The 13259-nt window shown below is 35.9% G+C and overlaps 1 protein-coding gene across 2 annotated transcripts in view; it reads right to left on the bottom strand.

Annotated features, from left to right (window-relative positions):
• Window positions 1-904: 904 nt before the first annotated feature.
• LOC100783681 (protein furry homolog) overlaps window positions 905-13259 on the bottom strand; it is a 33334-nt gene continuing 20979 nt past the window's right edge. For both annotated transcript variants that reach the window (XM_006603875.4, XM_006603876.4), the window contains exons 12-17: window positions 11482-12110; window positions 11105-11301; window positions 8197-8404; window positions 7125-7244; window positions 6046-6816; window positions 905-4125 (exon numbers count right to left, since the gene is read on the bottom strand). In XM_006603875.4, the coding sequence (XP_006603938.1) occupies window positions 1075-4125; window positions 6046-6816; window positions 7125-7244; window positions 8197-8404; window positions 11105-11301; window positions 11482-12110 (4976 nt within the window). In that variant the 3' untranslated portion in view covers window positions 905-1074. The remainder of the gene's footprint in view (window positions 4126-6045; window positions 6817-7124; window positions 7245-8196; window positions 8405-11104; window positions 11302-11481; window positions 12111-13259) is intronic.

Here is a 13259-nt window from a genome sequence, read left to right as displayed (position 1 = left end):
TTTTATGTTTCAAGAACTAACTTAATTTAAAGAAAAATGCATATCAGCACCCTAAAAATTTGGTTCATATGAGATATAGTCCCAACCTTTGAAAAAGTTTATGTTGAAACTCAAATCTTTTTAAGTAACACTCTGAATCATCGAACTATAATAATATACACAATCAACCAATATTTATCCAATTTAAAAAAGAATCAGAAGAAATAGTTTGATTCTCTTATTTTTATTTCTCGAACGGAGAGATCTATGAATCGGAATCCGACTTTTTTTTTTAAAAAAAAATTCTTAAAAATCAATAAAATTTTGTCACTTGATTAATATTTTTCCAAAACTGTCCATGTGACTAAGACTAACTCATGCCTCTTTACCCCTCAATTAGCACTCTGCTTCCCATTTAGATTTCGACCCTATATCCTTAACTTAATTCCTAATAACTGCACCGTCTGGTTTTCCTTCATCTTCTTGTCTCACCTAACATCTGTGCCATGCATTATCCAATAGTAACTATAAATTTCAAAATCTATCTTATGGTATATAATAGAAAATTCAACCTTTTCATTTTGGTTTGCCATAACACTTGAGAACAATCTCCAATTAACGTATAAAAAATAAATAAGGAAAACTAATCGATCACATTGCCCCAAATGGCTTATACAGTCTACTATGAATATTTGAATATTTAATAATTACCATTGGCAACTAACCAGATTATTTGGTTTTTTAATAGCATAGTAAAAAATAAAAAATAAACTGTCCTTTTTCTGATTATTATACACAACGTACTGAATAACTGGATCCTCCAAACTATGCAGACTGTTAGTGAAAGAAAAAAGCATATAAAAAAGGAGCAAAATCTTATAGGACAAGAGGGAACAACTGAAGAACAGCATAGCAATGGCCGTTGTTACCATCAAAGTTAAATCGTGCATGCTATTTGACATCAAAATGATTTTTGTCTACAACTACACAGAATGTTACAAACTCTCATCCCAGCCTATGTAGTATGTACAACCTCTACCCTGTAGCAAACCCTACATCTTTGGACAGAATATATACAGCAAATGAATTATACAATCATGGGTTACCAATATTGGCCACAAAAGGGACTAGCTTTTTCTGGTCCTTTCTCTTACCTAACGCACTTCTGTCCAATACCCGACCAATTATCAGGCGAGTATTCTGCAGAGCAACCTCTCTTGGTGACATCCCAGACTCAGTTGACCCAACGTGTCCAGGAGTAGAAACTGAGCCTAGTCCTGATCCAAAACCATACTGCAGAGGGCCACTGCGGGCCTTGAATGAGGTTTGTGGAGCAAGCAACTTTTCTTCAGTTCCACCAATTCCATTCTCCAATGAACCAGGTTCATATGGATGAGAACCAGTCAATGAACTGCAACTTTGTAGAAGGGCTTCTAAGACACTTAGTGCCTCCCAACACAAAGTGCTTTCTACCAATTGGGATACAATTGCATAAATATGTGGACTCTGGGTAGCATCCATTGGTGTGTGCTGGAGGAGAGCTTTGAGCATAAGTAGAATCACACGTTGATACTCCACCGGTCCTTTTTCCAGAAGCCTTAATAAGTGTCCAAAGGCCAAAGTTGAATGTTTTGGAAACCATTCATTGCATAGAAGTGGTGAAACACAAGCCAGAAAATTATCAACACTCTTAATCTCACCACGAGAGTAAATCATAAATACAGTAGCTAATTCATCAAAAGATTTTGCTCGACACCAAATTGCAATATTGGCAGCAACAGAACAAGCCTTTTGATATTGATGTTGGAGTGGTGAAGCTGGACCTATCACTATGTCTTTGCTAAGTTGAAGACAGAGCCAGGGGAGTAATCCTATGATGTGCATCAGGAGTCTAGTCTCAGCATCACCAAATATAGAATCACATGAATGAACTGTTATACGAGAGAGGACATCAATAGAGACACTGTGACTGACACTTGACATAAGTCCTTTAAGAACAAGAGGCTGCACCCCTTCATATGTTGGCAAACTCCCCTCTTGTAGAGGTTCATAGCTACTTTTAGATTCTGTGCGCTGAAATTCTCCTAAATCACTAGTAGTAAGTTCATCTCTGGGCATACTTGAAAGGAGTACATTTTCTGTTGTACGATCACGGAAAGATAAACGATCAATCACATGAGAGAAAAGCTCTAGAACCTGGCGGTAGACATGGACAAAATCCGTGTGCATCATAGCAACACACCCCCAAAATAGCTGAGGATAGAGTATCACCTTCTCTGGCTCCATATTCTCCACCATAACTTGCAATGTCATCAAAATTTCCATAACAAATCCCAAAACTTGAGGTACAGGATTTCCCAGACATCTATGGAGGCACCGTAGAAGGGATACACAAGCATCACTTGTTACACTAGGTCGAAGTGCTCTATAGATCTGATGTGAACGACAGGCAAGGTGTCTTGATGTACACTCCATAGCCCATCTAAGTGCTTCTTCTCCCCAAGTCTCCCGAAGATCTCCTTGGAAGAAGATGGCATCCACCATGCTCTGAACTAAGGCAGAAAGAAGTGCTGCACTTGGAAGCTCAGTTCTGACAACTGTTGGATCTTCATTCTCCCACATCATGCTTCCTCGCTTTGATTGTACATATTTAATTAAGCTCACAACCTGCTGCTTGTTCTCCCTATCATTATTTTCCACCTCATACTGCTCCAAGTGGCGGCCTGCTAGGGAATATAGCAGATTAACAAGTAAATGCTGGCAATGCTCTAGTACAATGTCTTCTGAGCTATCCATTGAAACAAAGATAACATGAAAGAGTAGAGGCAAGTATTGGCGGAAATCTTCATCATTCTCATATGCAATTTCAGCAAGAAGAATCAGTGCTATATCTGCATGCGTAAGTGAGTGCTGCTGATGTCCCTGCAGAGCTGATTGAAGTTCTTTTGGATTCACAGCATGCATAGCACTCCCAGTATGCAGTCCATCTTCACCTGAGTTTGGAGTGTCAACAAGATAATCTCCACTGTCTCGTGAAACATGGCGGCTACGCAAACTCCCTGTTGAGCTTCTAACACCCATCAAGGGTCCTGACATATTAACCAAGGCTGGAAGGAGCTGCCCTGATCGCCCAGCATTTACTGGGACAATATTCAACTCTGGAGGCATTGGACTTAATGGGCCTGATACACTCCGGCCTGTCATGCCTGCCGTTCTCCAGCTCAAGCTCCCACTAACATTTCTTAGTGGACCATCAAGAGAACCTCTTACAAGCAATGGAGACATGTGTGGTTGGTTATCCATAACTGATGTCATTTGGGCCACAGCCGGACCTTGTGAGAATTCTAGCACAAAATTTGCACTGGCATCACCCTTACTTGTAACCGGCTCAATGCTATCCTCTAGAAGTCGCTGAGACAATTGGAAAACTAGGTGATCTATAGTCCGTTGAGGGCATATTCGTGCTAAATATAGACTTACCCGTTTTGCAACGCTGAAGTATGTAGCAAATGCACCACTTATTTCAGTTGATGCATTTGAATCACAATCTTCAATGCCTTTTGTGATCAAGAAATCTAAAACAGGGCTGATATTCCTATTTTTGCTTGCAATTGTGCTCCAAAGTTTCTCAATTTCATCGGGAAATTGGTCTCCATGCCGCCCTGTTACATAGTAGAGACTTTTCAATAACCTTTCACTCCATCCTTCCTTGAGTTTCCAGAAATTAAGGTTCTCAATCCATGGAGCCATGCATGTTAAGACCTGATGCTGTGCAATTATATCAACAGCATCTAACTGCCTCAGCATAATCTCCTCACAAAGAAGTTGGCTTAATTCAGGATGATCTTTGGCAAGTTTACAGGAAAGCTTGTATTGGAATTGTTGGTAGGAATCAGGAAGATTACCAACAACAGCAGCTCGATAACTTCCTGAGCCCTCAATGCCATCCTCAGCCCATTCACGAACAGAAAGTGTCTCCAGCATCTGAAGGGCATCGTCCCGAATTTGTCTTGATGGGTCTACTACCTTGTAAAGGATCAGACTCAATAATCTCTGTATTTCACAGTTTGGTATCTCTTGGCGCATGTAGACCTCAGCCAGTACACTGAAGTACCCATCGGCTACAGAAGAATTAGAGTGGTAGCACTGCAGAAATCAATAAGTTGTATAAGCTATAATGCCAGCATGACAAAACAGATAACTCCACAAGAGAAATAATACAAGGAAAAAATTATCTGAAAAGCAGGAAATCAAATAGATAAAATGAATAGCTCGGCCAAAGATCAGAAGGGCATGGCTTAAGGAAATTAGATCTGGAAAAAATTTAACAAAACTGCATATAGACCAAAGTGATCTTTCCTCCCCATTCATGTTATTTGCCTTCCAGGTTTACAGCTTCCTGAAGATGTCTCAAACTTGCAATCTTAAAATTTGAATAAATATCAAAAGAAAATCATACACAATTAAGAACAGGGCATAGTGTCATATGGAGACCACATACAAATTGGCCATTCTCCAGACAAACGATGACCAAAACAGGTGGTATGATTGAGTTTGGTGGCATATGTTAATGCCTTTCAGATTAATGCATCACAATTTAAAATGGTGAGAGCTATGGGACTACACTTATGTAGTTTACAATGAAGTTGACTACACCTAGACCTTTTAAAAAGTAAACTGAAACAATTACAAAAGTGCTTCAAAACCCGGCGTTCTCCTTCCCTTAGGTTTCTTCATGTGCTTGATTTCTTCAAAAAGTCATTGGGCCTTGGCTTGTTGGTAAAGTATGACCAGGTGGAGCAGTTCATCACTTCACATCCCAGAGATAAGGAGAGCTTGAATCGTAAGTTCATCTATTATATCCTAATAAAGAGTCTGCCTCTAATGACACATTGCATTTCCCCGATTTCAATTAAGAAAAATCTTTCCTGCTCGTTTTTCGTCTTCTAATAGCCTAACAGGTAAAAAATGCAGAATTTTGTTTATCACGGCGTATTTTTGTTTCCCACTCAACTGTTAATGCCAAGAAGCTGCCTTCTTTCCCCCACCAGCTGGCTACTTCTTTTCTATATTCCTTCCAAGTTTAGTTGGAGATAATGTTGCTAAGTGCTTGCCAAACATGTTATAGAAATTTATTCATTCATTGAAGAAGCATTAGTATATATTATAAAAATAAAAAAATACTAATACTATTAAAGTGGAAGAAACAGAGGCATAATTTGACTGAAACCGTGTGTTTGAAATTTGAATACAACACGGGTGTGATTTTATATAGGCTTATTGTATTAATTACACATATTCAGTTTCATTTAAATAAGAGATTATATGCCTATAAACTACAATTATTACAAAAATGCAGAACATCGCATTCTGTCTGATTCTCAACAAATACATATATTCTAAATATTATCCTTGTTTTATAAATATTCACAATCACAAAATTTCTAATGATTATATATTTTTTTAATGTAGTTGCTATGAAAAATAAATACACTATAAGCACTCAGTAAAATACACTAATCTATATTTTGCTTCCCACTGATTTCTTGAAGGAATTCGGACCATATAAAATCAAATAGAAACTATCAAAACTTTAAATATAATAAAGTTTAAAATTAGGAATGGTTTTGTATTAAAATACTGTTGTATAATAAAATCAAAATTATCTAATATTTAGAGTAAATATTTGTAAAATACAATGTCAATTATATTGCTAGTAAAGAATAAAAATAAAAATAAAATATTGTAAGGAATGAACTATGTCTCCTAAAAGCTTATGCTATTAGGTGCAGGCTCATGAATGACTTTGCACATCTATACATGTTTCCTCATCCAAGAGTCCTCTAGACTTAGAAGAGTAGACAATCTATTTTTAATTTTACATCATGTGTACAAATTCATTTTTATTTAGAAGAATGGAGACAAAAAAGATCAAATTACTAACTCTTAGGTCACAAGGTTCAGATACATATCAAGGATCGATTCTCTTAGAGGCAAGTGCATGTTTACTTGGAAAACAATGACTACTAGGATATAATGCACAATGTAGCATGAAAATGAATTTACCTGATCAATACAGGAGGGGAACAAGTCCAAATTTGTAAGCAAAAGATTCTTCAAAGCCAATTTTGCTAATGAAACACGGCGATGGCCCCCCTTAAGCCTGTCACGACCAGCATTTCCCCGGCCACCTTCCCCCTGGTACTTGGTATATGATGGAGTTCTTGGATCAGCTGGTGAGAAACCAAATGGAGCCCTTGGTGTAGGCTCCAAAAACAAACCATTAATCCAATATATCACACGACCACTCATCTTCCTTGCATTGTCATCAAAACACGGTCCATATAAAAGTGATGCTATTGCGTTCATGGATGCCCATTGGATTGCCTCAACTTGTTCATTCAATTCTTTGTCAAACGATATTTTATCCACAGAATCTTTTGATCTTGCATGTTGAGAAGACTTATAACGATCAACTTCACGTCTATAATCACTGACACCATCTTGACCCCATGTACTGCCTGTATCATCACACCAGGAGAGAAGAAGATCAAAGTGCCGCTTTCTAGTTCTAACATCAAATTTCTCTGATTTTGAATCAACAAATTCAGGGGCTAATGATCGTAGAACACAAGCAAGTGCATAGCGGAATGGTTGCATGTCTTGAAAACTTTCAGTAGATGTTGAGATTAGTCTGGTTGTCTCATCAATGAATTTGAGATAATGGAGGCGGAACACTGGCTTCCGCATTAGCATGCCAGGCCATATATTTTCTGCAACAGTACGATAAATATTTGCAATGTGGACACGAAGTTCTTCCCGGCGAGCCTTTTGACTCTACCAATAAAAATAAAAGTTGTAAGTGCCAAACTCTAATTCAAAAATCAAGGAGAAGAAGCATCTTAAATAATACTACAACAAAAGATTTCATAGTTTCATGACTTTTAAGTTGAAATATGGATATTGTCTATAACATTGTTTGAATATGCTGGAAAGGTTTAAGAATTCATTTTTTTTAACTTCTATCACTATTCACTACCATATTATCCTTGTCATTTATAATTATAATTTATGATGACTAACTACCTCAAGTACTCAATGGCTGACAGATATAAAAACAAAATTTTACAGATCCATAACAATACCTTCCACTTTGGTTTTCCTTCTGTCTCAGAAGAAACCTCATCAATAAAAGATGAAAGTTCGCTGAACATGATTTCACATGCTTCCAAGTGTGAGCGGCCAAGAGCCATGGTCGCTGCAAGCTATATCAGAAACCTTGTTAGCAATAAACAGGGACGACAGAAGTGATGGATAAAAAATTTGCCAGTTGAAAATTTAAATGCCTTTATATCAATAAAACTGCAGTGATTAACAGCCAATAATTCTCCTAATACCTCTACCACAGAGCAAAAGACTCGAAACAAGCAAATATAAAAAGGATTTCTTTCAATGGTAAAATCTCACAAATAATATTCAACAGGTACAAATGCAAGAAATCGAATGAAAAGAATTTTAGTTTGGTTTTTTAACATCACTAGATATAATATAAAATCCTTCATTTGTCTTCACTTAACAATTTAAGCTTTTGAGATAGTTGGTTCATAACAATTTATTGCGAGAAACTACAAAAGTAAAGCATAAACTTCCTTCAAAAAGATATATCAATGGTTTAAAATTATCAGGTTTAATTGAGTGTGGATATGGGAAATTTGGTCAAACTATAGGCAGTTACGGTTCTAAATACATCTCCTACCCTCATACATCAATTAGAAGAACTATAAAGGAAAACAATGAGATCAAGATAGGTAAAACGAAGGATTAATATTTCATACTTAAGTGTATAAAAGTTTCCAAACCTGTCACCACAAAATTATATTTAGAAGTAAAATAAAGAAGCACTATGACAACATAGCATGTACTCTACATAACTCACATCCAACTTTATCTTCAATTTCTTTATTCAAATTGGAGATTTGATTGGTCTTACTATTCAATCAAGGAACTAAAAATAGTTTTAATCATATGAAACAGAAATTAGAATATAGTAACAACAAAAAATAACAAAAGATATTCCAAGTTTATTGTTTATTCATTTGGGATAGAAAACATGAAAAATAGTACTAAATACATCAAGTATGCATGCAACTCTTCATGCTTTGACATAGACTGCTTATGAAGATAGACTAATGGATAAGTTAAGTGAGGGGCTCTTACAACGTGAGCATCAGATCCTGATTTTAATGAAGGGAAAATAAGATGGTAAAGATCTTTGGTAGACTCTCGAGCAACTGGTGGACATGAACAGACAAACATGGCATACATAAGCCACTGGTCCAGTTTATTATCTACATCCTGTGACTGATGAGCTTTTCCACCCAATTCAGCAGGTGTGATATGAGCAAGACGTTGCATGACCTCTTTCCTGCCCAAATTTAAGTGATATTCGCTAAGTTTTGGATAGCAATTAAAAACAGACTGAATGAATCATAAATCACTCAATGCAAGTAAGTTTTTTTAAATAGCAATTATATAAATTGTTGAGAAAAACTCAAGTCCCACATCGACTAGAGATAAGGCCAAAATAGAGTATATAAAAGGGAGACAACTCTCACCCCATGAGCTTTTGGGGTTGAGTTAGGCCTAAACCCACATCCTAAGATAGTATTAGAACCAATCTTAGATCCATTAAACGGGACACCCACCATGTCATTCATGCATCAAGCCCAATAGTGCTGGGCATAGAATATATAATTGGGAGGCAACCCTTACCCTATGAGCTAGCTTTTGGGGTTGAGTTAGGCTCAAACCCACATCTTAAGATAAACCAATGCCTTTTTCCTTCTAGATGTTGTTGCCTACATAAATCAAGTGATACCATTGTGTTCTATCAAAAACCAAAAATATAAATAAACCAAGACAATATATATCCCAGTCATTTATTTCAACAGGAGAAAGTAAAACAATCTGCAATGAAGAAGGATGCAAGTGATTAAGGGGAAAAATGTGTCCGTTACTGCCCATGCCTTCTTTTACCTTCTTCTATGTGTTCCTTTACATATTTGCTTCTCTTGGAAGTGGTAATGGTTCTCATGTTAAATTTTGGGAGGAAAACTGGATAGGGCTAACTAAGATTGTAGGAGATTTGTCTGTTGAGAGAAATTTACCCACATCTATCATCCAGCTTCAGTACGTAGCTCTCTTACCACAATTTTTATAACATTCAAGATTCCATTTCTCTAGAAAATTTCCACTTTTCTTGTAATTTAAATGACAAGGAATAGTTTGAACTCATGCCTCTTTTGGATTGCATCAACTCTTTATTTATCTTGTAATCGGATAAGAGGATTTGGACTCTTGATCCTTCTAAAGTGTTTTCATTCAAATCCTTTTTCAAATTTTTACCTTATTCATTGAATAGATGGTGTAGATTGGATGAGTAGTTTTAGGATTTCGATTAAAATTAGGGGTTTTCTAATTTGGGATTGTTTGTTGTTGGAGATCACACATCGACTAATGATATGACCATAATAGAATATATAAGTTGGGGGGTAACCCTCACCGTAAAAATTGATTTAATAGGGTTGAGTTAGACCTATAACCCAAACTCTTAGATGGTATAAGAGCCTATAGCAAGTATTTTAGGGCTTATCGGGCCATTATCAAACAACCCATAGATGTCCAATCTAGCAAACTTCATTCTCAAAATGTCAAGTCCTCAGTGTGAGAGGGGGTGTTGGAGATTTGACATAGACTAGTGACATGGCCATAATAGTGAATATAAGTTGGGGGGGGGGGGGGGGCCTTTGTAGGGTTGAGTTCAGTCCATAACCCACATTCTAAGATTTGTTATAAATTTTTATTTAAGAATTATATAATATTTTGTAGTAACTTATTCTAATTCATTGTTATCAAATAACGGTTATGGCGGCGCTATGGCAGTATGGTAGCGCGGTTTTTTCACATGGTGGCGCAATGGCATTGCAGCAAGATGATTTCTTTTTGAGTATTCTTCTATTTTTGTGAACTCTGATTGTGGCAACAAAAAGAGTTAGTGGATGAGAGGAAAATTCGTTTGGTTTGCTTATCCAAAAGAGACAAATCTTCAATTTCAGTTTTCGTGCTCATCCTCATCGTTGCAGATCTGATGTCTGCAGCTAGCAGATTCATGCTGATACTTGCTTGTTGCCAAATAATACCCTTTTGTTTTGGGAAGGGAAGTGAAGCAATCCAAATTGATCAAACACCCATGGAATAGAAAGTTACAATAAACCTACTTGAATTTTTTAAAGTGAAAGTAATTTTTAGAAATTGAAAATAAAAGTTAAAAAGAAAACAAGTTTTCTAATAGTTGAAAATTTGAAAATGAAAATAGAAAATATTTTCTTAAACCAAAGATCCTTCATTGAAAAACAAAGATCCTTTTATTTTTAGAGCTTTTCTATAATTGTGTTTGGCTTAAATATTTTTAAGAGAAACCCAAAAAATGTTGAGCCATATACCACCTAAATACTCATTAGGTCTCTTAAGTTATTCAAACTTTCTGCATAACCGATAACTGATATTTCCTGCATTTATTATGGTGTATCTGAAACCTGAGCTGAAAGTAGTTTGCTTTGAAGAGGACCCTAGCCTTGTTTATCAAGAGAGTAACTTGCCAAGATAAGCATTTAGTTGGCGCATAATGCTATTATTTTTAAGGATGTGTCATTGGCAATGCAGCTGATTTGAAGCAAGATTAAATGGCTGACTTCTAAGTGTAAGGTTACTTGCTCTGTTGATTTTTCTCTTTTGTCTTTGTTATTCATTCTCCCATTTCATTGGAGGATTCCTTATCTTCCAAATCCCTTCCACTTTCTTCTATTGAAAAAATATTTATTTAAGGGTTGCCTTTTATTTATTAGGCTCCTACCCTATGTAAAGGGTTTTGACAATAGTTATAGGGGCGTTGTAGGATCAAACATAAAGAAATTTAGTATCTTTTCTTGGCTTAAACAAAAAGACCAGTCTCCTTTTGATTGCTCTCTGGATCTCTTTGCCCATGATTTTCCTTTAAAATATACTTAGTTCCACAGAGCTTGGACTTCACTGAAGACAGAAGAAGAAAAAGGAAGCATATACTTACTTAGCTTCCTGAACAGAGCTTGGAGAAAGTTCAGCAGCATATTTGACTAGCTCACTAAGACACCGAGCCCACCTGTTCTTGTCAGGGCTCTCAAATATTATAGATTGAAGTGTCACTTCAGGAGGAATGGCATCAGGTTCTCGTTTCAAATCAAATGGTCGCCCTGAGTCCCAATAGCAGTTCTGAACAATCTCATCCTGTAATGCCACGGTATTTAAATCTTTAAGGGGACAAAAGCTTAATATGACATGATTGAACCCAAAATAAAAGAATAAATAAGATAAAATAAATGAGTGTAGCCCATAACAAGATAAAATATCATCCTGACAAAATTGAGCCTTAAAATAAAAATAAAAATAATAAAGGCTAATGCATACCCCATGTTCTTCCAGAACATCAATAATAAATATTGGTTCAGCTTCATATTTCAAAGTATGATTTGGTTGTTCATGTATCTTCAGGTCCCGAATATCATTCCTCAATGCACGAACACAACGCAATAATTCTAATGCTGTATGCCGAATTTGACTATCAACAGAACTAAGGAATATGAGGCCAACTGCATCAATTTCTGATGCGCGAAACTCAATTGCTTCACCTGATTGTTGAATGGAAGACTTTCTGAATCTCACAGTTTCATGCCCTAGAGATTTTGCATCTGCTTCAAGTTGTATCCTATCATCTATTAGACAAGATCTCCAGAAGCGCATGAGTTCCAACAGGCGCCCTAATGAGTTTTGGATGAGCAGAGGAAATTCATCAGGAAGTCTTAATATGAAGTTGGCCATTCCCTTCATTACTGCAAAACGACGGTGGGGGAGGTACTTCACAATACGGTTTAGTACTTGCGCTGCTTCTTCACGAACACCAGGGTCAATACTTATGCCATGTTGTGGTATTATTTCAGTAATTTTATCAGTCCGCCCAACTTCTTCTATTAGATTCGGGATGCACTTTAGCACAGACCGGAATAGATACCCTTGAGACTTTTCCTTGGTTACAGCATCTACAACATAGTTATTGTGGTGTCATGACGGGCAGAAATTCAATAGTCAACCAGTTAACCAGATAATACAACATTCTATATTAAAAAAAAAAAAAAACTACAAAGAAACTCCCATACTATGCAAATGAGTAGATTTCCAGTTTGCATCAATTCAATCCTACCATTTTTTAGAATACTGATAGGCATAATTAAGAAATGTACTGAAACTCTGAAAGACAGACCAGTCTGAAAATATCTTCAATTCTCATAATTGACTTCAAGTCCTCAAAATCTAAAAAATATTTATTCTTCAAATTCTGCTTGTACTTTATCAAGTTCAGTAGTGTTCCAAAGTAATTGTGAAGTTAACTAACATTCATAGAAATCAGTACTGTGCAAGAAAGAGACAGAAAGTGAGAGAAGTGTGAGAAAATATTCAGAGAAAATTCAAAGAATTAAGTGTTCTATTACTGAGAAAGTAACTGTTAATTGATTAACTATGCAAGGAAGGCCATAAATATATTTATAATTAGGAAATGCTAACTATCTAAATGCTTAACTACTCATCAGCTGTAATAGCCTAGCTGACTCTGCATAAAGTCCGATAACAGACGCAACTAACTACCATAAAAGTAGTTACTCTAATATATATAAACATCAATTATTTATTTTTAAATTAGAAAAGAAACTTGTCAGCAGACAGAAGACAAATGGAGAAGCAGATAATAAAAAACAGCCCTTGAAATCAAGAAAACAAAGTGAAAAAAAAAATAGACACTTATATTCCCCAATCTCTCTGAAGAAGATCTATTGAAGATGAGTTCCTAGCCTAAACACATTAGTTGTGAATAGTAAAATAGCCAAGGCGGTCCTTTCAAATATACGCTTGTAAAGAAGTCTGTTTTCAGAATCAAAAGTACTCATCTTTTTATGCATTGTTTGCCAAAGCATTGCAAAAAGAAAGAAAAAATATTCTTAAAACACAAGACCACGAGACTACCAAGGCAACATATATATAAATCTAGAATTAAGTTACAACTTTTCATTTCACTTTAAAATTTTAGAAATCAATCAAACATAAAAGTAGAGATGTTGTCCTCTTCTTTGAGGAGGAAAAAATATAATTGCTTTGAATTTTCTTTTTCTTTTATCATGAGTAGTTCAAATTTT

Source organism: Glycine max, chromosome 19 (assembly GCF_000004515.6).
Source record: "Glycine max cultivar Williams 82 chromosome 19, Glycine_max_v4.0, whole genome shotgun sequence".
Taxonomy (NCBI): domain Eukaryota; kingdom Viridiplantae; phylum Streptophyta; class Magnoliopsida; order Fabales; family Fabaceae; genus Glycine; species Glycine max.
This window is presented reverse-complemented; position numbering and strand designations above follow the sequence as displayed.